The sequence below is a fragment of the Epinephelus lanceolatus genome, chromosome 10 (genome assembly GCF_041903045.1).
Source record: "Epinephelus lanceolatus isolate andai-2023 chromosome 10, ASM4190304v1, whole genome shotgun sequence".
NCBI classification, from domain to species: Eukaryota; Metazoa; Chordata; class Actinopteri; order Perciformes; family Serranidae; genus Epinephelus; species Epinephelus lanceolatus.
The window spans coordinates 9,052,442-9,076,136 of NC_135743.1; the positions used below are offsets into that span (position 1 = coordinate 9,052,442).

General features: G+C 40.9%; 1 protein-coding gene across 15 annotated transcripts in view; it reads left to right on the forward strand.

Moving 5' to 3' along the window:
• Nucleotides 1-23,695, forward strand: part of syngap1b (synaptic Ras GTPase activating protein 1b) — a 217,200-nt gene that overhangs the window by 136,539 nt on the left and 56,966 nt on the right. For 12 of the 15 annotated variants that reach the window (XM_033641193.2, XM_078171412.1, XM_078171414.1 and 9 more), the window contains 2 exons: nucleotides 13,816-13,907; nucleotides 22,706-22,827. In XM_033641193.2, coding sequence (XP_033497084.2) covers nucleotides 13,816-13,907; nucleotides 22,706-22,827 — 214 coding nt within the window. Of the gene's footprint in view, nucleotides 1-13,815; nucleotides 14,304-22,705; nucleotides 22,828-23,695 lie in introns of all 15 variants that reach the window. The other 3 variants (XM_078171409.1, XM_078171410.1, XM_078171408.1) reach the window with 1 other exon arrangement.

Consider the following 23,695-nt stretch of genomic DNA (forward strand, 5'->3'; position numbering starts at 1 on the left):
TTTTCATAATTGCACTTTAAAAGAGGTACAACGAGCGAATCAAAAGAGGTCTCCAGATGTCTCCACACTTTGCATGAGTGTCTTCTGTATTCAGAGCTTTGTTGTATAGCACGTTTGAAACTAACATGTAAGGTACTTCAGGGGAAGGAGGAGAAAAAAAAAAGTGTTGCCATGGCAACGAAACACAGAGCCTGGGTTAGGATCAAAAAGAGAGTGAGTGAGAAATAGATTTAAATGGACCTATCCAGACTTTTTTCATTCCAGACCGATGCTTTTGTTAACACTTTTTGATAAAAGGAATGCTTAATGGCTTCGGTTAATTTAGGCGGCCATTAAAGTGAGAATGAAGGTGTCGGAAAAAAGACAATGACCGTGCCGTTTCTTTTTAATTTGTCACACTGCTCAATACCTCTTCTAACTCCACCCATCTCACATACATGCCATTTCCATAAAGACGGTGGATCAGATGATTTATACACTGATTGTGAATGAGTCTTTGCACGCGCTGCAGCCCACGTTTCTCTACTCTTTGCATGTTAAGTGTAAAAAGGGGCAGATTCAGCGTATTATGTTTGAGGGGTGAATTTTGGTCTGTATTCAAGCTGAAGAGTACCATTTTCCCTAAATGAGAAAAATGCCCTCTGTGCCTACTCTTACCAAATGATAGATAATGCAGCATGTGGAGTAAATCCAGGTGCATGCTAAAAATATAAGAGGTGTCCAAACCTCTGTAACCACTTTCTTCTGGGGTCAAATCTTGTACAAAGGCTTTAAAAAAAAAATCTGTCTTGTTTATTTCCAATCAATCGTATGAGCAAAAGAAGTGTCAATATTCTCTAAAATAAACAGGAGGTAACTTAATAGCCTTTATTGGATGTAACTGCGTGCAGCAAAAACCTTTAATGATGTCGTAATTGAAGCCATTTTCTTTCTGATCTTTTAGTTGGAGAGAAAATGTCAGCAGCTGTAATCACAGGAAATAATACAACATAAAAAAGGTGATGTTAAAGTTTCTTTCCTGGTATTGATTAAAGCTTTAAAAACTCAACTCTGTTCATCAAGATAACACATTTACAAGTTTTTACCATGAAAAAACCCTCATTGCTTAGAATAGCTTAGGTGTAACTCTACACCTTTTCCTCATGTAGTATGCACAGATCTATGAATATGCACATTTAGTCCCCACCTCAACCTCCACCGGTCGCTCACCTGCAGCTGGAGCGTACCTGCTCACCTTCGACTCTGCTCGTTGCTCTCTACAACCTTAGAAATGTAACAGTAACAGATAAAATGAGCCTTCAGCTTGACTTCATTAAACTGCTTATAACGTGTTGGTGATGTTAGATGAACCCTGTTTCCAATGGCCACCTCTGCAAGTTGAAGTGAAGGTGAAACTTCAGCATGTAAAATACCAATACATAGCCTGGCTTATCCTCTTATACACCTCGTTTTGTACACTGGATTGGTTCCCAAGGTTTGTGACATATGACATCCTGGCTGTCTGAATCCATAATTTTGAGACTGTCATTGCAGTTCCAAGGTAGAAATGCTCAGCCATGGCGCTGACTTCTTATTTCGCTCATGATATGTCGAAGCAGAAACACCACATGGACAGGTTAACAAGACAAAATAATTTTCATTGCAGCGGGTCTTTAAAGGGGCAAAAAGCGAAATCGTTTCACCGCTAGGTTTGCTGTTGTGCACTGCCTGTTGACCAAAACAAAGTGTGTCATGAGCCACACCTCCCTCTACCTCTGCTCTCCCCCTCCAACCCCCCATTCACCTTGTCTAAACTTAGTTTAGCAGTTAGCAATGTCTTTCACTCACTCTCGGTCTCTGCAGTGTTTAGCTATTCCCCTGCCTATTTCAATGATGATGGTACCTGTAATAAATGTAATATATTTGCTGAGATGGAGGCGAGGCTCAGTGACTAGAGGAGCTGGTAGAAGCGCTCCATAGCTGTAAGTTACTCCAGTAACTGGTGGCAGCCGACTCGGCCAGAGCCATCGCCGGATCCCAGCTAGTGCTAACACCGGGAGCTAACGCTAACGTTCCTCCTCTTCTCTGTGAGTGAGAGCAATGTTTTAGCCTGGCTACAATTTACAATGCTAATTGCAAATGTTAGCTGGGCTGCCGGGCTACTCACCTAACACAACCGTAACGCCTGACCCATTGCTGGGACAGAGCCGCTAATAAATCAAGCTCTGGACATTAACCCATGCTACGATTGTAACATTAAATTTAATTGAATCGACATAGCGACATGTGCCTAACGTTACTGTAACACTAATTAAAACAGACATTTGACTTTATGTTGTACCTGTCCAGGAGAAGAAGAGCTAGCTCCGAGTCAGATTGTAGCCCCTTTAGCTCTGGCAGTGCTCTCCACCTTGGAAATGCAAGGCCAATGTTAATCTGGGTTCTGTCCCTTTCTTTATCCGACAACTTGTTTCTTTAGAGTTAATGTCGGATCCTGGTCGTCTTCAGGTGAATGTTTCATTCCGCTCTCCGCCATTTCACTTCAAAAATACGCGCTGCCATTGCGCACTGGCTGTAGCCTTTTGTAGGAAGGGAGGGCCAAGGGCTCCGAGAGGAGGGAGGAGGCGGCGATTCACATGAACGTACATAAACACGCAGCCGGACCAGCTTGTAAACAATGGGCTGGAGATCAACACACAGAGAGGGTGTGTGACGTCATGCTATACTCCAGATGAAATTACACCTCTAGTTCTTCACATAGCGATTTTTTTAATTTCTTCAGTCTAGAAATGATGAATTTCCACTTATTGCCCCTTTAAATGTTGGTAGCCAGTCTATCTGTCAGGAGAAGGGTAATAATAGTGTTGTGGCTAAAACATGTCAATGTTTATACATACTGGTCATGTAGAACCAAGCATACAGGTAAATACCACGGCATTGACATGAATTCTTAGCATTGTAGGCATGCCTGAAAGAAACAGGAGAGGTGAGAACGATGGCTTTTCTTAAATTTCAGCATAGTACGTGGTGTATATTAGTGATTAAAGAAAACAATAAAGACCTACAATTAAGGCAGTTGAAGTCAGGCTTCTTGACCATCAACGCTCTTCACTGATATCTTATTGAATTAGCACCCCTATCAGTTTGGTTAGGTTTAGGAAAAGAATCATAGTTGGGCGTCATCATGTGACAACATAACGTGCTGAACCTACAGAATCTAAAATAACTCAACCTTGACTTTTGGTTTCCCACCGGACACAAACAGTAGCCTAGTCTCCTTGGTCAAAGTCCTGTGTTTGTTTGACCCATCTATCCACCATGACCACCTCCTAATATGGACTCGTGGATTACTTTGATTGTATATGAATTATAGTGCATAATTTTTTGTAAGTACAAACAGTGTAAAGAACAACCTGTAGTATTGCAGTAAAATGAGAGTATCATGCTTCCCTAAAGTTTCATCTTATTGTACAAAGTTTATGTCATCTTAATTTGATGTTTTTCATGTTTCAGCTAAACGTTTGTTTGGGACTAAATGCTGGGAAAACAATCGCAAATGTAGAGCAGTAGGATATTTTACAAGTGGCAGAAGTTATTAGATTTGAGTGGTGGACTATCTGTGAGTTTTGGTTCAGTCAAATTTTGTTTACACTCACCGTTAAAGACACAAACCTAATTTGTTGGTTCAGTTGTGCTTGTTGCTCGACAAACACTAAAACAGAATCCTTTGTTTTGACGAAACAATCTTAATTGAAGGTCCTCTTACTGTACCAGCTTTTTCCAGAGCTTTCAACCATGTCTCATGGTCTTTATCAGCTGATCAAACCTTTATTTTGAATGAACCGAACATATTTTAAAACTATCTTGAATGAGCTGTCATGAAAAAATACAAATACTATTAAGGAATGTCTTAGCTAACATTAATATTCTCTTTTGCTGCCTCAATATTTATATAGTATTCGTTTTTGGTAGACCACTGCATGTAACAGATGGCTTATTCTGGAGAATTTACAGCAATATTTAACAATGTCCACTGTTTAATAAACAAACCAGTAAATAAACTAGAACGGCACACAGAGAGCTCAGACCTCTGCCAAGGCCAAATGCCCCATCTCGCAATGTTAAAGGTGCAATATACAACATTAAGAACAATAATTTTGCAGCTGATAACTTTTATTGGCATCACCACGAGCTAGTCAGTGTAGACTGCTCTACAGTATACAGTGGTGGAAAAAAGTTTTCGGACACCCTTAAAATTTTACACAATCTCAAATATTATCATGAAATATTTGTGGAAAAATCTTTTTTTGTGTTTCAAAAGGTGTGGCTGCATTAGACAGATACAAACAAATACAAATTATATTTTTTTGTTTATTGTTTACAAGAAAAACTAACAAAACTAAATTCTTGACAGTTTCAATATGTCAGTTCTCAACATTGTCGGTATCAAAGTCAACAAATAACAGAATGTGTTCAAAACTGAACAAAAAATAAATAAACCATCACATCATCAAATTAATATTTAGTAGTCCTGCCATTGGCACGTAGTAGAGCTCTAATCCTGGCTGGCATGTTCCCCACGAGCCTTTCACACTGTTGAGGGGTAATCTTGTCCCATTCTTCTTGAATTACTGCTTTTAATTCTTCTAAATTCTTTGGTTTATGCTTTGAAACAGACCTTTTGATAATTCACCACAGATTTTCAATGGGGCTCATGTCCGGGGATTGAGCTGGCCACTCTAAGACCTGGATACTGTGCTCCTGCAGCCAAGTTCTACTGGCCTTGGATGTGTGGCAAGGGGCATTATCTTGTTGAAACATCCAGTTTTTACCTCGACGGAACAGTGCACGCGCAGAAGGGAGCACGTGGGTTTCGAGGCTGGTACAATACTTGGTAGAGTTCAATGTGCCATCACAGACAGTGAGATGACCAACACCAGCAGCACTCATGTATCCCCAAACCATGATACTGCCTCCACCATGCTTGACAGTAGGTACTGTACATGCTGGAGATAATGCTTCGCCTGGCCTTCTGCGTACCCTCACATTAGTAGGAGGAAGATAAAGCTGGAAACTGGACTCATCTGACCACAAAATCTTCTTCCAATTCCTGGCTGTCCAGTTCTTGTGTGCCTGGGCCCAACGACGCCGGGCTAACCTCTGTCTCTCATTGATCAGGGGCTTCTTGATAGCCTTGTAGGACCTTAACCCATGATCTAAAAGTCGGCCACGTACAGTGCGGGTGGAACACTGGACACCAGTTTGGTTTGACCACTGCTGCTGAAGCTCCTGTGATGTCATTCAGCGGTTTTGCCTGCACATGCGGATCAGGATGCGGTCATTTCTTGCTGAAGAAACCCTTGGACGCCCAGATCTTGGTTTGTCTTCCAAGCTGTTGGTTTGTCTGTATTTCTGCAGAGTGTATCCAACTGCTGAAGGACTGCATCTGCACTTCCTGGCTATCTGGCGGCAGCTGTACCCTTCCTGGCTGAGAATCTTTATCTTCAGGCGTGTTTCCTGCGTTAGGTTCCTTGTTTTAGCCATTTTTGTGTCTGAAGAACTTTCAAATGTGCTGGCTTTATGTAGACAGGAAGTTTGGCAACAAAAATTGTGTCTTTTAATAAAAAGAACGACCTTCATCACTGGTACCAAAATGACCCAATACTCAAAATTTCTTATGTATTTTTATGGAACCAATCAATTTTAAGTTTTTAATGGCTTCAAAGGATTTATTTAGTATTTTGGCTGTGACTGTACCAAAAGAAATTGCACTTGAAGACCTAAGAGTGATTCTTAATGCAATATTTCACAAATGCATGGGGTGTCCGAAAACTTTTTTCCACCACTGTATAATCACAGTTAGCGCTGTCAGCAGTGTTGCAGTTGTTACGACTGTTGGGCTTTTAGCACCGTTGTTAATGCTGTCCCAACCCATGGTGGTTGGACAGCCTTGTTGCTGAAGCGTAACACCCACCCTCTGGTTCCCTTTCAGGTCGCCCCTGTAGGCTGTAAGCTAACCTGCATAATAACACTGATTTTTAAAGTATGTTATCATAATTTTGGAATTATACAAAAATACCTTTGTGCTCCATAGTTATGTATGGTTCTCCTCTATCAGACTTTCAACTACCCTGTTCAACAACAGAGAGCTGAGAGAAAAAAAAAACATTTGCTCCAGCACTGAATGGGTTCTTCCTTTACCCTTCTGCCAAGTTTCATGAAAATGGGGCCAGTAGTTTTTCCGTAATCCTGCTGACAAACAGAGAATTGCACAAACTGAGCTGAACACATAACCTCCCTGGCGGAGATAATAAGTAAATAATACACTTTAACAGATAGTTAGTTAAATTGATGAATAACAAGCACTACAGATGAACTCACTGCCACTTGTAATATCAGGTTTCAGTCAAACATGCTTGTTATTCATGCATTTTATTGCATGTTTCTACTATATGCAAATCATTGCCAGCAGTATTAGTGAGGGGTGGTTAAATACATGAAAGAGCATTTAACCTTTTACACTGCCACCACTGCACAGTGCTCACAGTAAGGCTTTGTGTTGCTGTGAATTATAGTCATGATTTATATACCATGAGTCAACAGTAATCTGCCCTCTGTGGCCAATCTTACGAATTACACAAGGAAGGATTAGTACGCCCCATTCACATCTCCATCCCATGTGTGTGTGAATACAGCAGATCTAAGTAACAGCAGACAGTGTGTTCTCACTGGTGAGGTCTAGAAATACCATGTTTTGGAGGTCAAACTGCATTTAAATCCCAACACTGCTTCACAGTCTCTTTTGAGATTAAGAAAGTAATTGCTTACATGGCAGTGGGGATTCTTGCTCAGCACTTTCTGAATGAAATATAATGTGAACACAACTGCTGCAAGTGGCTCCGTATAAACAAAGTGCTTAGTGAGACAGTTTATCACTTGTGAAGAGTAATCAACATAAAGTTTTGTTTTGCTGCTTACGGATCACTTGACAATTTTACAACATACTGTAACTCTGCGCTCATTAAAGCCATCACATTAATTCATCCAGGTGTTTATCACAGCGTGACAGCCTCTATATATCTCTCCAAGTCGACTCTGAGTTGACAGTCTAGGCCGAATATTTTGTCATATGCTTGTGGCTCCTGCTTTTCTTTGTTTTTAAATACTCAACATTATTACAGATATTTTCATATGATTATGAGAGATAGATTATGATAACACCACAGTCCAGCGCACCTGCAGAGCAGCCATCCCACACTAAACTGCTAGAACAGCTTACATGTGAACTCTGATTCAAATCATTAGAGTTTATGGGGTAGTCTTTGTAGGGAGTCCTATCACAACACATGCTCTTTAAAACATAAAAAGTAGGTCTGTTCATAGCAAGTTTCTGTACATTAGGGGGAAAGCGACAACAGCTGCAATAATGAAAAGCAGATAAAAGCCCCTTTCAAACATGCACTGCAAACCCGGAGTTATCTAGACTTTACCCAGAGGAGGTGTACAAGAGAATGCAAATGTTCAAATCAGTTGGACCGCACATTAAACAGACTTTATCCTGCCAGCTCCCTGGTGAAATGTGTGTGTAATGTCTGATTGAGCCCATGTGTGAATAGAGCAGGTATTTTTCTAGAAAATGCAGTGGGCGAGTGGGCATGTTGGTGACATTTTTATGAGGCTTGTGCAAACTGGAAAAAAAAAAACAAATATCCAAGGGTAAAGAAGATGGGGCAAAAATGTCCAATTAGAGAGATGACGAGATTCAGGAATTTCTGTCGGGAAAGGCAAAAATTGTCGGTCAAATTAAAGGAATGGCAAGAGACTCTGTAGTGGGGGTGGGCAATATGGCCCTGAAATAATATCACCCTGATATTTTAGGGTATTTTTGTAATAAAGAATCTCTTGACAATATGACAAATTAGTAAAAAAAAAATGTTATAATTGATTTAAGAACAAAGAATTGCAAAAATATTTCTCCACCCACAAGCGTCACGTAGGTGTACATTACTGAGGTTTTTGATAAAAATGACTTGAGAGAGAGGCTGTGCTGCTGCCGACTGAGTCGCTGGTTGACTTCCGTTTGCAGGGAGGGTCACTCGCGGTGACTTGGTAAATGAGTCTGAGAAATCCGGGGCTGCTCATTAAACAATCAGGACACCACAGTTTATTCCACACTGAAGCTGCTCTCCTTTTTGGATCCACCACGAAGTTGGTAATAATTTAGTTTTCACCCATGCTTGTTGTTGGCCTGGATAATGACGTAAGGTATGACGTCAGTGCGTCAACAAATTATACCGGTATTATCATGAACAAGATGATATGGCACACCCCTACACTGTAGTTTATGACCAAATTACAAACCAGCTATGTGACTGTGGTGTAATCCATGTTATGACCTGCCCTCTTCATGCTCTTACCAGACACCATCCCTCACCTAAACCAAACGTAATTGTTTCCAGTAGGTGAGAACGCTTCCACCACACCATGTAGGATAATCTGCTATGTTCTACATGTGTGAAGAGAAACTGATTGTCCACACATTGTGTGTAGATCATATGAGAACACAACTAAAGACTTGGTTGATTTCCAACAGAAATCATAACTACATTAAAACCCTCTATTGGAGGATGTGATAAAACACATACTCACTCTGGATCTCGTGACTCCAGATTGGCACTAAAAGGACAGAGTGTTTCATCTTTCTTATCACCTAAAGGGTGAAGATAGTACACCAACTCCCAGACTGCTTGTTTTGTGATCTGTCTATAGCTAAACCCACAGAAACGTCCCAAACTTTTGTTTTTTTTCACAGCGAGCCCGATGCCAGTTGAGTCCTAAATCACCATTCTCTGCTTGGCACAATCTGTTCCTCCAGGAGAAACTAATTAGTTTGGGAAACAATATATTCTGAAGCGGATCTTGATATCACTGTTCTGAGGCCTCTTAATTGAGATGGCTGCAGTTATGATGCATACATAATGATGGCATAACCTCCAGCCGTACGGGGCAGCACCCATGATAATTGCTGTTAATTAACACTTCTTGTGGAGTAACAAACACCTAAGAAACCTTGAGTACTGCTGCAAGTGAGTGATGGCACACACAAGATAAATGATTTGAAGAAAGCTTCCAAAGGTCATGCCCCCAAGACTCATTCAATATCTCTTAACTAAAGAAGATCAATTCCTGGGACAATTTAGCCAGTCAGTACCCTTGAATTGTTGAAAATATACCAATCTTCCCTCTCAGTGTCGATTTACATTTTTTCAAAAGAAAAGTTTGCCTTTACCTAACCCTATCCAGAAAAGCACAGTTTCGAGGGGATTAAAATGAACTTACTTTTCATGACATTCTTGACACCTTTTAATGGAGCTAGATGTTGAGTTTTCTCCCCCTCCTGTGATTTGTCAGTAACCTTTTCATGTACCATAGCTGCTCTCTCAGAGTAATTTAGAAGACTCCTCCACCAGTCAGTCATCCAGCCTACAGACTTGCTTTGGTAGTTTTGAAGCTGTGAATTTGGGCAAAGAGACACTGGCATAGTTTGATGTCTCTGATGGGTGACAAACACCTTCGTGGTCATCTTTTCCCCACCTTGCGTGGGTCGGAGAAAATGTTAGGATTGCAGACAGACAGACGGGCAGGCAGGCGGTGAAAAGATCGCTATTTGGACAGGTAAATGAAAGAGAACGAAAGCAGAGGGGCGAGGAGGATAAAAGAGAAATACAGACGAAGGTAATGTGGAGAAAATGGAGGGTTCTAGATGCCACACATGTCTGAATGGGGAGGGAACGAGAGGACGGTGCGAAAGAAAGGAGAGGGTGCAAGGAGGAGAACGAAAATGAGAGAGAGAAAAGGAGAGAGAGATCAGGGGCTGGAGAGAGGTAGGGATAAATGCACTATTTGAATTATGTAAAATAGCTGCGTGGGAGAGAAGAGGTGTGTGTCTGAGTATTAGTGTGACTGTGTGACAGAAGAAGCTGAGAGAGGGAGAGAGCAATGGAAAGATCAGAGATAGACATGAAGAGTCAGGGTGAGATCGGCTGCAATGCTGGAGAAATGACAAGAATTAAGAATAGGCAAATGTAACCAACTTATATTTAAAACTAGTATGTCTTAGATTTTTTTGATAGGACCATGCAGCAGAAGAAAAAGGGAGATTACAAGAAAAGGAAGACATGAAGGAAAGAACCATGTAGGCTTTGATATCATCCTGCTGTAGTATGGAGACGTTAAGAATTATTGGCATAAATTATGGCTCCCCTGGCATTATCAGACTGAATATATTAATTTTTTAACATTAAAAATGCACATACATGTATAAAAAACACAACAATTACCAATAAATAATTGTGATCTTATACACAATGCTTCATCTGGTGGAAATGTGCAACATGCTGTTGACTTTTCATAACTTTACATATTCTGGTATAATCTTATTTGTACTCCTTTCCTGCATAGCTCCACACATGACAATGTCAGGCTGAAATATCTCAATAACTATTGGGTGGTTTGCTATGCAATTTTGTGCAGACATTCATGATCCTCAGAGGATAGCTTTAGTGTTTCTCCTGCTGTTCATTTAGCCCCACCAGCAGATCGAAATTTTCTTTTATCCAGTGAAATCTGTAAGAGTGAATTTTGCTCCAGTGCCACCACGAGGTTCATATTTGTGTCTCTTAGTGAAATGTCTCAATGACTATAGTGCTGCATCCAATGGTTATTTTCATTGTGGGTTAATCTGTTATTATTTTCTCAACTAATCAGTTCATTGTTTGGTCAATGAAATGTCATAAAATGGTGAAAAATGGTGATCAGTGTTTCCCAAATCCCAAGATCCCATCCTCAACCCAAAGATATTCAGTGTACTGTCATAGAGGAGGAAAGAAACCAGAAAATATTCACGTTTAAAGGGAAATTTCGGTTTATTTCAACCTGTCTGCTATCGTCCTAAATTTGTTTCAAGTGACTAGTGACATAAAAATGATAGTTAGCATGTTAGCCGTTAGCCTAGATACAGCCGGGGCGCATAGTAGCATCAGACCTGTTAAAACGTAACTGAACGGGCATCCTTTCAAGTGCAAAGTTAGTCCACTAAACAAGCTTTTTTTCCCACAAAGACCGCCTCATGTCGTTAGGATAAACGTCAGAGAACATATAGAAAACGAAATGTAAACGTGTTGTCTTACCTAACCGGTGTGGTGCCATGTTTGTTTACCATCTAGCTCTGCTTTCCAAAGCGTGGCCGATGTTGAGACCATCAACATCCCCTCCCTGCTCCCATTCAGTGTCATCCTGCAATTAAGGTAGAAAATAATGTCAAAAAGATGTTTGTGGAAAAATGAAGATGACGAAGATTTGATTGCAGGTTTTTCTATTTTAATTGCAGGTTTGTGTTTCCATGTAGCTCGTCCATCACCACCGTGTTGTGGTGGACGATACTGACTTCTAGATGTTTGATATTTGATTAAAAAAGAGACAATATGGACATCTTGTAGCACAGTGGTTACGATGCACACCACGTAACAGCAACCTGGTTCAGTTCTGCTCAGGCACCTTTGTTGCGTCTCATATTCCCCTCTATCTCTTCCCTTTCCGTCTCCTGTCTGTATCTGTATTGTCACTATCAAATGAAGGCAAAATGATAAAAAAAATTATCTTTAAATAAGCCAAAATAGGCCCATCAGTGTAATCATATATATACTTAAGGATTTGTCTCAGGGGCATCAGTGCAGAAATAATGATAACTTTGCTTCTTTTTTTGTGTGTGTGACCAATTTTTTAAAATCGTCTTTGTGTTTTTAAAGCAAACATTTATATAGCACAACTGCCACAACAATAAAGCAGTTTCAAAGTTCTCCACACACATAGACTGTTTTAAAAAGATGTCAAACCTAAAGACTAAAAGACTGATTATGGTGTTTACACATAAGAAAAAAATTGGAAACATTTAGTTCAGGAAAACAGTTTCAAAATCCTTAATGTAAAAGGAGTTATTTGAAAATCTTGGGAGGAAAATGGATGCTAGATATATCAAAAACCATAAAACATAAAGAAGTATTTTACTGCTGGAAAGATTGTCTCGGCTGTCTATGCATTATAAAGAAACTGCTGCTACTTGATCAGAGAAAACCGAGGAAAAGAGCTGTGGTGTTTGCTTTTGCTCATGAGGCAGAATACCTACAACTACCAGAATGCATTGTGCCGCACCGGATTATCAACGCTCCCACTGGTGGGTGACATAGTACAAGCTTGTCCGTTTTGACACAGGAAACAATATGGCCACCAGCTAGTGACAAGTGATCTCAAATCACAGTTACACAGTAAACTAAAATACGTTTCTTAAATATGCTAGGTGAGAAATAGGCAGTAACAGAATCTTTGTTCATATTTGATCAACACTGCCTAGTTTTACTGTTTGATCTCAGTTTTTTCAGCCTCTGTTTTACAATGCGGGAAACAGTATGGTGCCCACTTCCTATTCACAAATTCTCGCATCACAGCCAAACAGTGCACTAAAATATATTTCTGTAGATATTTTAGATGAGAAATAGGCATTACAGTAACAGAATTTTGGTTATTGGATCAGCAATACCTAGTTATAGCAATTGGTCTGAGTTTTGTCTCTCTTGATACGCTTCTACACTCTTTGTGTGCGTGGTGGTGGGTTTACAAAAAATGCAAAAGTACAGTCTGTAGTTAGAGCTCTGAGATGGAGAGGCAGAACAGAGTGGGTTTTTAGTCTGCCACCTTAGGTCCTCTGCTTAGTTGCTTCACAAGTGCGGTACAATTTCATATTTGACAGGCAAGTCTGAGATATGTTTGTAGCCAAAGCATTTATGGATTTATAGACACCCAGTGAGATTTGTATTTTTTTTTCTGTGACACATGAGGGCCTCATGTGGGCTTCTTTCTTTTTACTGGCTGTCTCAAAAGTCATGTTCATCATACAGTGCATGTACATGAATTTCTCCTGAGAACAGTGATGCAGAGGCAGACCTGCAGTCCTCATATTTTGTTGAGTTTTTCAACATTTGGTCAAAGGACAACAGGGCATGGGAATGGAAAACACTGTCAAAAACAGGCAATATCTGCAGTGTGCATTCAACATTGACAACATTGACGTCTGATGTAATGTGTTGGTGGTGCAGTGGTTAAACAGGCCAGCCAGGTCAACCAGGTCTCCAGTGTTTTGTCTTCTGTGTTCTCTGACTGTACATTTATACTCTCTTCGTCATCCATCAAGCGTAGGTCAGGAGTTTATTCCCTTACTGACCAGTGCATTAGGCATCGGCTCGCTGACGGAAGTCAATAAGTGCTTTGTTTGTTTAATGCTCGCTCCTCACCATCCGTGCATCTCCTGGTCCCTCCCCTCTCCGCTCCCTTCAACATGCAGACTGTTAACATTCGCCTCATCTGACGTCCAGACAGAAAATCTATCTCTCCAATAGTCTCTCGCCCACTTCGTCAACCTCCTCCCCTCCACGAATTTGCGTTATTATGTGTGTATAGCTGTAGAGGCAGCAGTAGTGCCGGTGGATGAGTGTGACCCGCCATGGTTTTATTTCTGCCTCGCACACCTTTGACCTCTATCTGGCTCTCATATTCTTCCCTGCCCTCTTTCATTCCTTCAGGCAGACTGTCAATAACAGCTCTCCCGTAGCTGTTTATTTCCACAATGGCCTCATCTTTCTCTCTCCACATCCTCTCGCTCTACCTGTGTCAGTACCTGTGGTAATTTTTTGTTCTGTCCTCATTTTATCGGTGGATGTTTCTCTTCCCGTGATGTTTATTAGAGTCTCACCTGTCGACGCTCTCTCTTTCTCTGTCTCTCAGATCATCGCGCCCGGAGGAAGAGCATAGCCACTGGGAAGCAGCCCAGCATGGAGGTCCCTCCCACTGCCCCAATTCAACCCTTCCGACAATCCGTGAGTAACCCCCCCTGTCCCCGGCCCCGCTCGCTGCCTCCGTCCCTCTCGCTGTCCCTCCTCCCGCCTCCCGCCCTGGGCCCGCCACACACCTGTGGCCGCCGGGCCAGCGGCACCCCGCCTCACCCTTACCCTCTCTCCCTGGCTGTTTCCCCCTCCTTCACCTTGTGCCAGCAGCAGCAGCCGCAGCAGCAAAAGGGCTCCAAGAAAGGGCCCGGCACGCCCCCCTTGCCCCGCTCGCTGCCCCTCTCCCCCTCCATATCCTTCACCCTGCCCCACTCGCCTGCCGCCTTCTCCTCCTCCTCCCCCTTCTCGTACTGGGGCGGAGACTGGAGGGCTGCCGGTTCGAGTCCAGTGGCAGGAGGAACGTATATCGCACCACTGCCCCCTGTTGAGGTATGTGACACAAACATGGCTGAAGCAGAGACACTGGCATATACAGTAGGAAGCCTGTAGCATCAAAACATGGAAACACCTCACTCCTCTCACTTGTGATTTCAAAAGTCTGTGTTCATATTCACAGAATTATTGGAACAGTGCACCTGAAAGGACCATACCAGTGTGTTTGCAAGTTTTAGCCCTTTAAATACAAACAATTTTCAAATGCATGCTGTGGATAATATTTGTCCATTTTGCCAGTGGTCTCCATTCTTTTCCCAATGGTACGAAAACCAATTGGCAGGTTGTGTAAGCTGCATTAATGTTTGTCAGAGTTAATCACTGTGTGGCAGTGCAGTGCCTATCATTTAAAAATTCTGCACAGTATTTTGTTAATTTGTGTGTTTGCAGAATTAAACCGTCACCAATAACGACATTAAATTATAGAACTTCATGAATATGCTCAGTAGAGGAGCCTCCTCGACACAGAAAGCTCTCAAATTCAGTGAAGTGTAGGCAGAAACAAACAGGTGGAAAAAAATAAACAAAAGGCAACACTGAAGTAAATAAATTATCATATAAAAAAAGGCCAAAATGAGTAACAATGTCGCCCACTATAGCCTATTATTATGGTAAATACCTAGTTTGAAAAATAGCTTTTCAGGGAATCATTTATTATTTTATTGTGTTTTATTTAGGTTTAATCTTTTTGTGTTTTTGCGTCGTGCTATGCTGTTATTGTAAAGCACCTTGTAACAGTTTTGAAAAGAATAATTATTATAATTATTATTATCACTATTATCATTATTATTAGTGTCATTTAAGGTAAGGCCTGTTCACTGTGATGAAAAACACAGCATAATTAAGTCTGCTGATGTAGTTTCATCTTGTCAAAAAAGAATGAAAACCAGTGGATGTCTGGAATGGCAAGAAAAGTTATAAATGGTTAACTGTGATCTGAAATAAATGGGACTTGTAGTAAATGGGTTAAAACATGTAAAACACCTGGTATGATTCTTTAATGTCGACAGAAGAGGAGCAATATGGGGATCATCACGTCTTTTTTTTTTTCAATACGAGAGACCACTTGAGTCAAAGAGGGAGAGAAGAGCTGGCAGCAAAACACATTTTTGTCTGTGGACAGAAATAATCTGTTTATTGTTTTATTCATGGCAACAGAAACTCAATCACAAGCTATCAAACGTGCACATAAAAGGGCTTAAAGGATAGATTGGTGTCTTATTAAGTTTGTGCCAGTGGTCTGTGTTGCCCATCTCCTCTCCATTATTCCTCCTGGTGTTTGCACACTGTCACTGTAGCTGGAAATAGCAGGACTTGTTTTTTTCCCTTCACAGGAAACTATTTGCCCATTTCACTGTTGTAGCATGAAAACAGCTTCAACAGACTTGAAAATTACAGGAGCCAGATAATCCATTAGAGTAAATGTGAAGCCCCACTTTGGCTTGGCCAAAGTTTTTTTTTTTTTTTTCCTTCATAGTGGCTGAGTTGAGTGTTTTCATATGAATATTTCAGGTTCTCTGATTGGATGAGCACGCCTGAAGAGCAGGAGGAGTGTTGCAGTCTAAACTCAAGATGCAGACAAAACTTTTCAACAGTCACAGGCGGCCTTTGTGATTATCCTACATTTTGCTTACTGTACTGTAAATTGCCTGACACTGACAGGAGGATGTAGTCTTGGCCAAGAAATGACTTCTAAGAAATATTTTTTCTGAGACAAAGGTGTAGTGGCACCTGCTTAGACTCACCTCTGGGCTGCTGGATTTACCGTATTCCTCCCTAAAAACAGCCACAAATACTTATCAGTGCACATTTTGCCAATTGATTTGACATTCTTGTGTTAACGTGCCTCGAGAAACTTTGGATCCCTAACTTTAGTCTTTAAGGCAGTGCCTCTTCCCAGGCAACAGAGACAGCCCAGTAAATCAGCACCAAACCCACGCAGAAGAGCTGTCTTAACTATGAATATGAACACATATTAGACTTTATTAACAAGATAAAAGACTCATCAATCATAACAAGCTAGTTGTTGATTGGAGGAAATATTCAGATCCTTTACTAGAGTAAAACGTAGCAGCGCTACAATATGAAAACAGTGCTGCAGGGATGATGATTATTTGTAGGCCAATCCAGACATTAGCATTTCCTGTGGTTTCCTTGTCAAAAAGCCAATGGGATTTTTCTATTGGATTTTGGATTATTGCAGAAAAAGCTCTGTGGCAAACAAAAGTTTATAATACTTACATATTTTGTTCCAATAATCTTCACAAACGACCACTACTTTTATGATTTTTGAAGCATAAATGCAGTCACCAGCAATAAAAAGCTAACGTTAGTCAACAAATGAACTACAACACAGTTGCATGACTTAACGTCGCCCCCCACAGCACGGTGGGAAAGCCGTGTACGGCGTTATGACGTGCTGTAGTCTCATTTAGCCACTTGTTAGCAACCACCTTTTTGGAGACACATAAAAGCTTCAAAACTCACAAGTGGAATATTTACTTTGGTATAATGTGTTGTGGAACAAAACATGAAAATCTCTTAACTTGTGTTAACCACAGACCTTATTTCAGGCATCTAACTAAAAACCCACTGACTTAAAGATGAGGCAACCAAAAGTGCTAAAATGCGAACTCATTTTCGGGTTTTAGGTCTCATTCCTACACTGCATTTCAAGGGAAAGTAAGTAAAAGAATGTAAGTAGTATATTATGGGCTAATTGTATCTAAATTATCAAAGTTACAGTTCTCATAATGCAGGAAAATTGCCCTTGTTAGTGTCACACTTTTACAGGGCTGCAACTAATGATTATCTTCATTATCAGTTAATCTACAGATTATTGTGTTGAATAAATGCAGTGAAGTGAAAACTACATTATGTCCCTCTGAACTGTAGTAGGATATAAGTATAGGAACCTGAGTACATGTATTTTGTTACTTCCCACCACAGACAGCAGTTCATTTTATTCCATGTTTGACAATTAGTGTAAAAATTAAACTGCAAAATGTGGCCAATAGCAAATGGGCCGAAATACTAAATGACACCAATATTCTCCTTTAATCTGGAAATGCACCAGAGTGACTTTGTGATGCAAACGCAGCCACTGAAGATGAAGTTTGCCCTTTATCACTATTACCTCCTTTCATTGTGATTCAAGCTTCTCTTTCTCTCTCTCTGTATTGAATACTTTAACTTTTGGAGACTTAAAGTGTCAGACGGAGCGGCTAATCAAATCAGATTTAGTCACGCAGGCTATTAGCTTGGAACCAGCAGATGGAGCCAAGTCTTTAGTCATATCCTCGAGACAGGCTTCAAAGCCATTTGACTCATGCCAGATGACGAGGTGTCATTTCCCTCCAGTCATTCTCCCACTCAATAATGCTGTTATGCTATAGGTATATAAATGATGTTACTGTGAGTCTCCGGGATGCACCTGAAAGCTTCTTTAAGGCACAGCGAGTGGTGCATAGGAAAGAGAAAGCACAAAGTGATATTTCATGCATGCTTTGAGCTCTAAAGTTACCTTCACAGCTATCAGTTTAAGGTTTAGAGTGTGGAAACAGCTTTGAACCGGTCTGCAAACGTAACAGTGTCATTGGTTCAGTTTTAAAATGCTATTAGTGGGCTGAGAAAGTGTCATTTGGGTCGGAAATGTCACATCATTTTAATGTGGTTTCACTTTTTCTGAGATATTTTTAAAGACTATATCTTGGAAAACAATTGGAACAAGTGACTTACTGCTACATTTTTGCATTTTGGTCGCTTGCTGTTAAAGAATTTGAATTTTTTGAAATTTTTTGGTAGATTTAACACAGATTTCTGGTTTCACTTGGTCCCCATTTAAATGGATCAGTGTGCAGGACACTGTTGTAAAAACTTGTTACTTTTAAAGTTGTGATTCAAGCCTGTACAGTCAGTTTTTTTGTAGGCAGGATGGTCCTGCAAAGCAAGGGTCAGTCCCAATACCTTCACCTTCTGTCCTGACGACTTGAGTGCATGTTCACACACTGCCAGAAGTCAAGTGTTTCCTACATCTAAAAAATGGCAACACACGTTACACTCAAGCCCTTTACCACTGGAAAAAAACCCACTAACATCTGGCTTTTGTATTCAATGAGACAAGTTACATTCGACATTCGTTCCAAATGATTCTGCAGCAGTCACAAGTATTTATGGGCTCCAGCTCCAATTGGCAGTGATGGAAATATGACACATGGGTGGTCGCGCTAATTTTAGCTCCTTTCCTGGCACGATGCAAGGACGTAACGCCACAAAACATCGTCTGTCCGCATCTCAACAGAGCTCATTCATTGTTCAAAATTGAGGCACTGAGTTAGAAAGAGAGACTGAATAAGTAAAAGATATAAAAAGATAATATTTTCACTGGCCTCCATGCTGCTTTCTACTGTTTACTAACCTGTTTTCCAGCCTGTCAGTAATGTCAGACATGACACACCGGGGGGGCTGTAACAGGGCTCTGGTTTACTGGAAACTGGAAAGGAGTTTGTCATCTTTTTTTAAGGGGTTTTCCCACATTTAAAAACCCACATATTCACATTAAGTTCGGTGGAAAAAGGGGATCAATCTACAGGTAATTTGCACTTTTTCCCAAGACACCTTTGAATAGGAATTCAGAGCTAAATGTATCCCACAATTAACCAAGGTTTACTAGCTCCACACCAGTCCACGTGTATCGAGAGTGCACCTACAGGCTGGATTTCGGACTGACAACTAATTCAGCATGAACAATATTCATATATAAACTATACAGAGTTATGGCCGATCCACAGATGGTTATTACTTGATATTAAAGGTCCAGTGCAGGATTTAGGGGGATTTATTGGCAGAAATGGAATATAATATAATAAGTGTGTCTTCTTTAGTGTGTAATCACCTGAAAATATAAATCATTTTGTTTTCGTTACCTCCAAATGAGCGGTTTATATCTACATAGGGAGCAGGTCCTCGTCTATGGTTCTACCCTGAAAGGACAAACCAAACACTGGCTCTAGAAAGGGCAGTGTTTTTAGCGGTTAAAATAGTGGGTCCATTTGTTTTGGAGAGGAAGAGACCTCTGTGGATAAATCAGCTCCCAGTTAAAATCTCCTGAACAATGAACACTGAAGAAATTCTAACCGGGAGCTGGTTGCAATCTGCAAGATCGCCTTATATTTTACACACTGATCCTTTGACAATCTGTTCCTCTTGGTGGGACTGATAGGAATAACATTGCATATTTGACACTCCCATGATAAACATGAAATATCCTTTAATCATAAATGTATACATAAAGCATCAAAATAAAATCTTATGTCTCTTCTGCACAGCAGACCGAGAGCCTTCCGGATCAGCGGCTCCTAAAGTCTTTCACCTCATATTAAAAATCAATGACATTTATGTTGACCAAGTTTTCTCTTGAGTTTTTGAAACATATCAAATCAAGACAACAACAAAAAAAATTAAGTATTGAAATGAAAGCTGTTTAATATGCGGTCATGCCACAGCTGTGACATGACAGCTCACGGTTCCCGCTTGTCACCATAAAACAAAATGCTGTCTGGCTCGGGAGTTTTTCAGGAGCTCAGCAGTCACAAAAATAGTGACCATCAGAGCAAGACATGGAAAGATTTGACACGGTAAACAGAGTTCAAAGAAATGCTGATACATCTCAGCCCTCAGAAGTCTAAGACAACTGAACTGAGTCGACCGACAGAGCTGAAATCAGACTGAACACGACTAAAGAGGCAGACCGGCAGTAGAGTCAGAGCTGCAGGTTGTGTCTGGCTCACATGTACCAGTAAAATGCCTGCAGCCTTTTTTTGTTTGGTTCAGATTTTTTGTCCTTGTATTGAATTTAAACCCCAAAGAAAATGATATAAATGATAAATACATTTGACATAATACCATCTTTCACTGAGCACATTGTTTAATGCAAATATTTGATTTGATTTCACTTTGTAGTCAGACATTGTTTTACATGTGTCTTGCATCCTAGAACGTAAACTGTTCCACATAAATACAAAAATACGAAACAACATTTAACCAAACAAGAAAACTATGCTACAAACATTACATACCAGACATTATGAAAAGTGGATGCAGTGCAGCAAATAAATCATTCCCTATTACATTCAGTGATCGACCCAGGCACGCTGAGGCTGCTTAGAATATGATTTAATAGGTTGACAGACTGAGGAACAAAAGTGTTTCTCAACCTTTTCAATCGAGCCTGTGGGACTCTAAATCTGAGTCACGCCAAGCTGATATCGTTCAAATAAAATGTAAGAGGGGTTAGATGTAATATTACCAGCCGGAGACGACATTCTTGAACTAAAAGAAAACAGCACCATGCACCATTGAGGGTACATTTACTGCCATAAAAAGTGACTCAAATAAAAGTGAAAATTACAACTTGAGAAACCTACTCAAGTAAAAGTAAAAACGTATATGAGTAATAAATAATGCAAAGTACAAGTTACTTTCCATTTTAATATTTTTAAGGGTGAGTAGGCCTGTGCAAAATAATGGCAAAACAGCACTTATTGATACAACTTTATTTATTTTAAAGAAAGTAGAGCAAGTAGGCTTCAGTAAACAAATAAGGATAGCCTGTAGCCCCTTTTACATTGCCAGATTTTCCGCGAATGTTGGGCCGTTTTGCCGGCAAGCTGCGAGCGTCTAGACACACAGAGCCAGATTGGCGAGTTGATCCGAGGTGCCCGATTTTCCGCCTCGTAGGGTAGTCATATTGGTGGAACCGAGGCGGCCTTCTGCAACGGGAGGGGCTGTTGAAGACTTGTGGGAGGAGCTGTTGATGACGCCACACGTGCGAGCCACTGGCGGTGGATAAACAGGAAACAGCTGATAGAAGGAATTAGCAAGCAGCTAGTAGCAAAGGGGGAAACTGGGGAAAGATGAGCAACTGGGGAGACAAGGAATTGCGCGCCCTCCTTGCCCTCGCAAATGACGGGGACGGTGAAGAATGGGCCGACTTACGAGTGAATCGCTGAAGGACTGACCAGCCGCGGCTTCCCTCGGAGTACATCACTGTTTACGTCACATGCTGAGCTACACGTTTTGTTACTTGCTCACTCCCCCCATTGCCCCGAAAAAGGCACATTCTGTATAAACAAAAGTAGGTAGGTGGCATTTTGCTGCACTCCCCAATTTTGTTTTTATACTGCCAATGCTGAAAAAAGACTTTCCTGCAAATTTGCACAGTTCCTATTTAAAAAGGGCTTATAGCTACATTTGGCCAGTGATCCCACCCTGTCTCCATGTGTTCCTTTCTGCTCCTTTCATCCTTATAACATCAAACATTAACATTACACATGAAAAAATTAACATTAACTAGCGAACTACAGTTTTGCCTACAGTATGTGCAGCTTATGTCAATGTGCCTGAAGAGGAGTTTTTAAAAGCGAATGTGTCAGTGTTTTTCGGAAGGCACAGCAAGCGTTTCATCATGTACAGTAGCTGCTGTCCTTTTTAGATTTTGGTTGAATAAGTGCGGCCAGATGTGGTCAGGGATTGTCACTGAAAGCTGCCTCTTGTTCTGGGTTTTGCTTCGTCATTATCACACCACGCTCAAAAGACAGGCAGCTGACAAATTGGCATCTACAGTAGAGGTGCTCCTCGTGCGCCACCCCCCCAAGCTCAATCCTCACATTTAGAGCAGACTAGTTGTAACAAAGGTATAAATCACAGATGTAGTGAAGTAAAAAATAGATGGGCAAAAAATATACCTCAGGTAAATATTGTAAGTGTAGTAAAAAAAAAAAAGAAACTTAAAAAATACTAGTTTTCTAGTCTAGACTTTTCTAGTCATGTGCATGACTTGTAGTAGGCACTTGACTTCAAATTCTGCTCCTGTGGGTATTGGGACGGACCCCATGTCATGTTCTCCCTTATGGATGAACAATTTAAGGCTCCAGTGTCTCAGATTGATCATGTAAGGAAGCTCATGTGGGACAAACTGCACCGCTGTGTGAGACTTGTGCTGCTGAGCCTGTTGTTGGACTGTATGGCTCACCGCTGCCCACCACAGGATCTGTTACAACACTGCAGTTCTCTGTGACTGGTGGACATGAGTGGGTGTATGATTTCTTTGTTGATAATAAATTTACCTTGTGCTCTCCCCCATCATGCATCCTGTGTTTCATTGGTGTGCGTCTCCATCTGATTTTGGTGTTACTTTAAAACATCTGACACAAACCACACTGGGAATCGTCTGTCTTTATTTTACTACCATACATATCAATCTGTTTCCTTGTACCATACCTGACTCTCTCTTCACCACATCACTCACTTCTTCTCTGTAACTTCACGCCATGCACATCCTCCCTTTCCACCTCCATCTGTCTGCCCTCGTTGTTGCTCTCCTCCTCCACCCGCTCCAGAGTTTCCTCAGTAGAAGGTTGAAGGGCTCCATCAAGAGGGCTAAGAGTCAGCCCAAACTGGACCGAACCAGCAGTTTCCGCCACATGATCCTCCCCCGCTTCCGCAGTGCCGACCAAGACAGGTGAGCTGTTGAGCGTGTGAGAGTGATTTCAAGCATGCATATGTGGATTAATCTGCTCTGTCTGGCTGTGTTTGGCTGTGCTAATCTGCAAACACTGTGCAGTTGCATTTATGTATGAAATCAATTTTTGTCTTTTTCCTCCCAGCCTGTTTGTGTAAATGTTACGGCATCAAAAACTATTTACTTTTCCATCTACTTATACAATTTAAAGCTCTCCCTGATTGAAACAGAAAGTTGGGATAGGGCACAACACAGTTAGTGGTCATTTAAAAGTGTAAATGAGTTCAGTTAGGCAAAAAATGCATGTTATGTCAGACAAGAAATGTGGAGGATGATGCAGCTCAGAATTTTGTAATGACATTACTGTGTTACGTATGTTAACGGCTACATGAAAATGTGCCTTGTTTTGCAGAAATCTGAAGCATTAGATAGATACAATATTTTATATTGTATCACAGACACACACTGAGAGAGACTGGCAATCTATATCAATCTGTCTCAACCTCTTTCTATCTCTTCATATTTCAGTCTATCTATCTTCATCCATCATTGCTATAAATTGATGTTTATTTTACATTCTCAGTGTCACTTACAATTAAAACACTCAGCACTGTTGCTGTTTCTCTGCCGGGGTGATGAAAAAACATCCCCCTCTCACCATGGCAACCAGCAGACAGCCATATGGCGGCTGTACAGACCATAATGAGTCAGTGGGAGATATGCTTAATTATACCTCCTCTCCTCTGTATCATGTACATAGTTGTAGCAGCACTGGCATTCTTCAGGCACAGCAGCACCAGAGTTACACGGAGAAATTTTGAAGGAAAACGTCCTCAGCGTGTCAGGCTTTAGAAGCTTGTGATGGAAA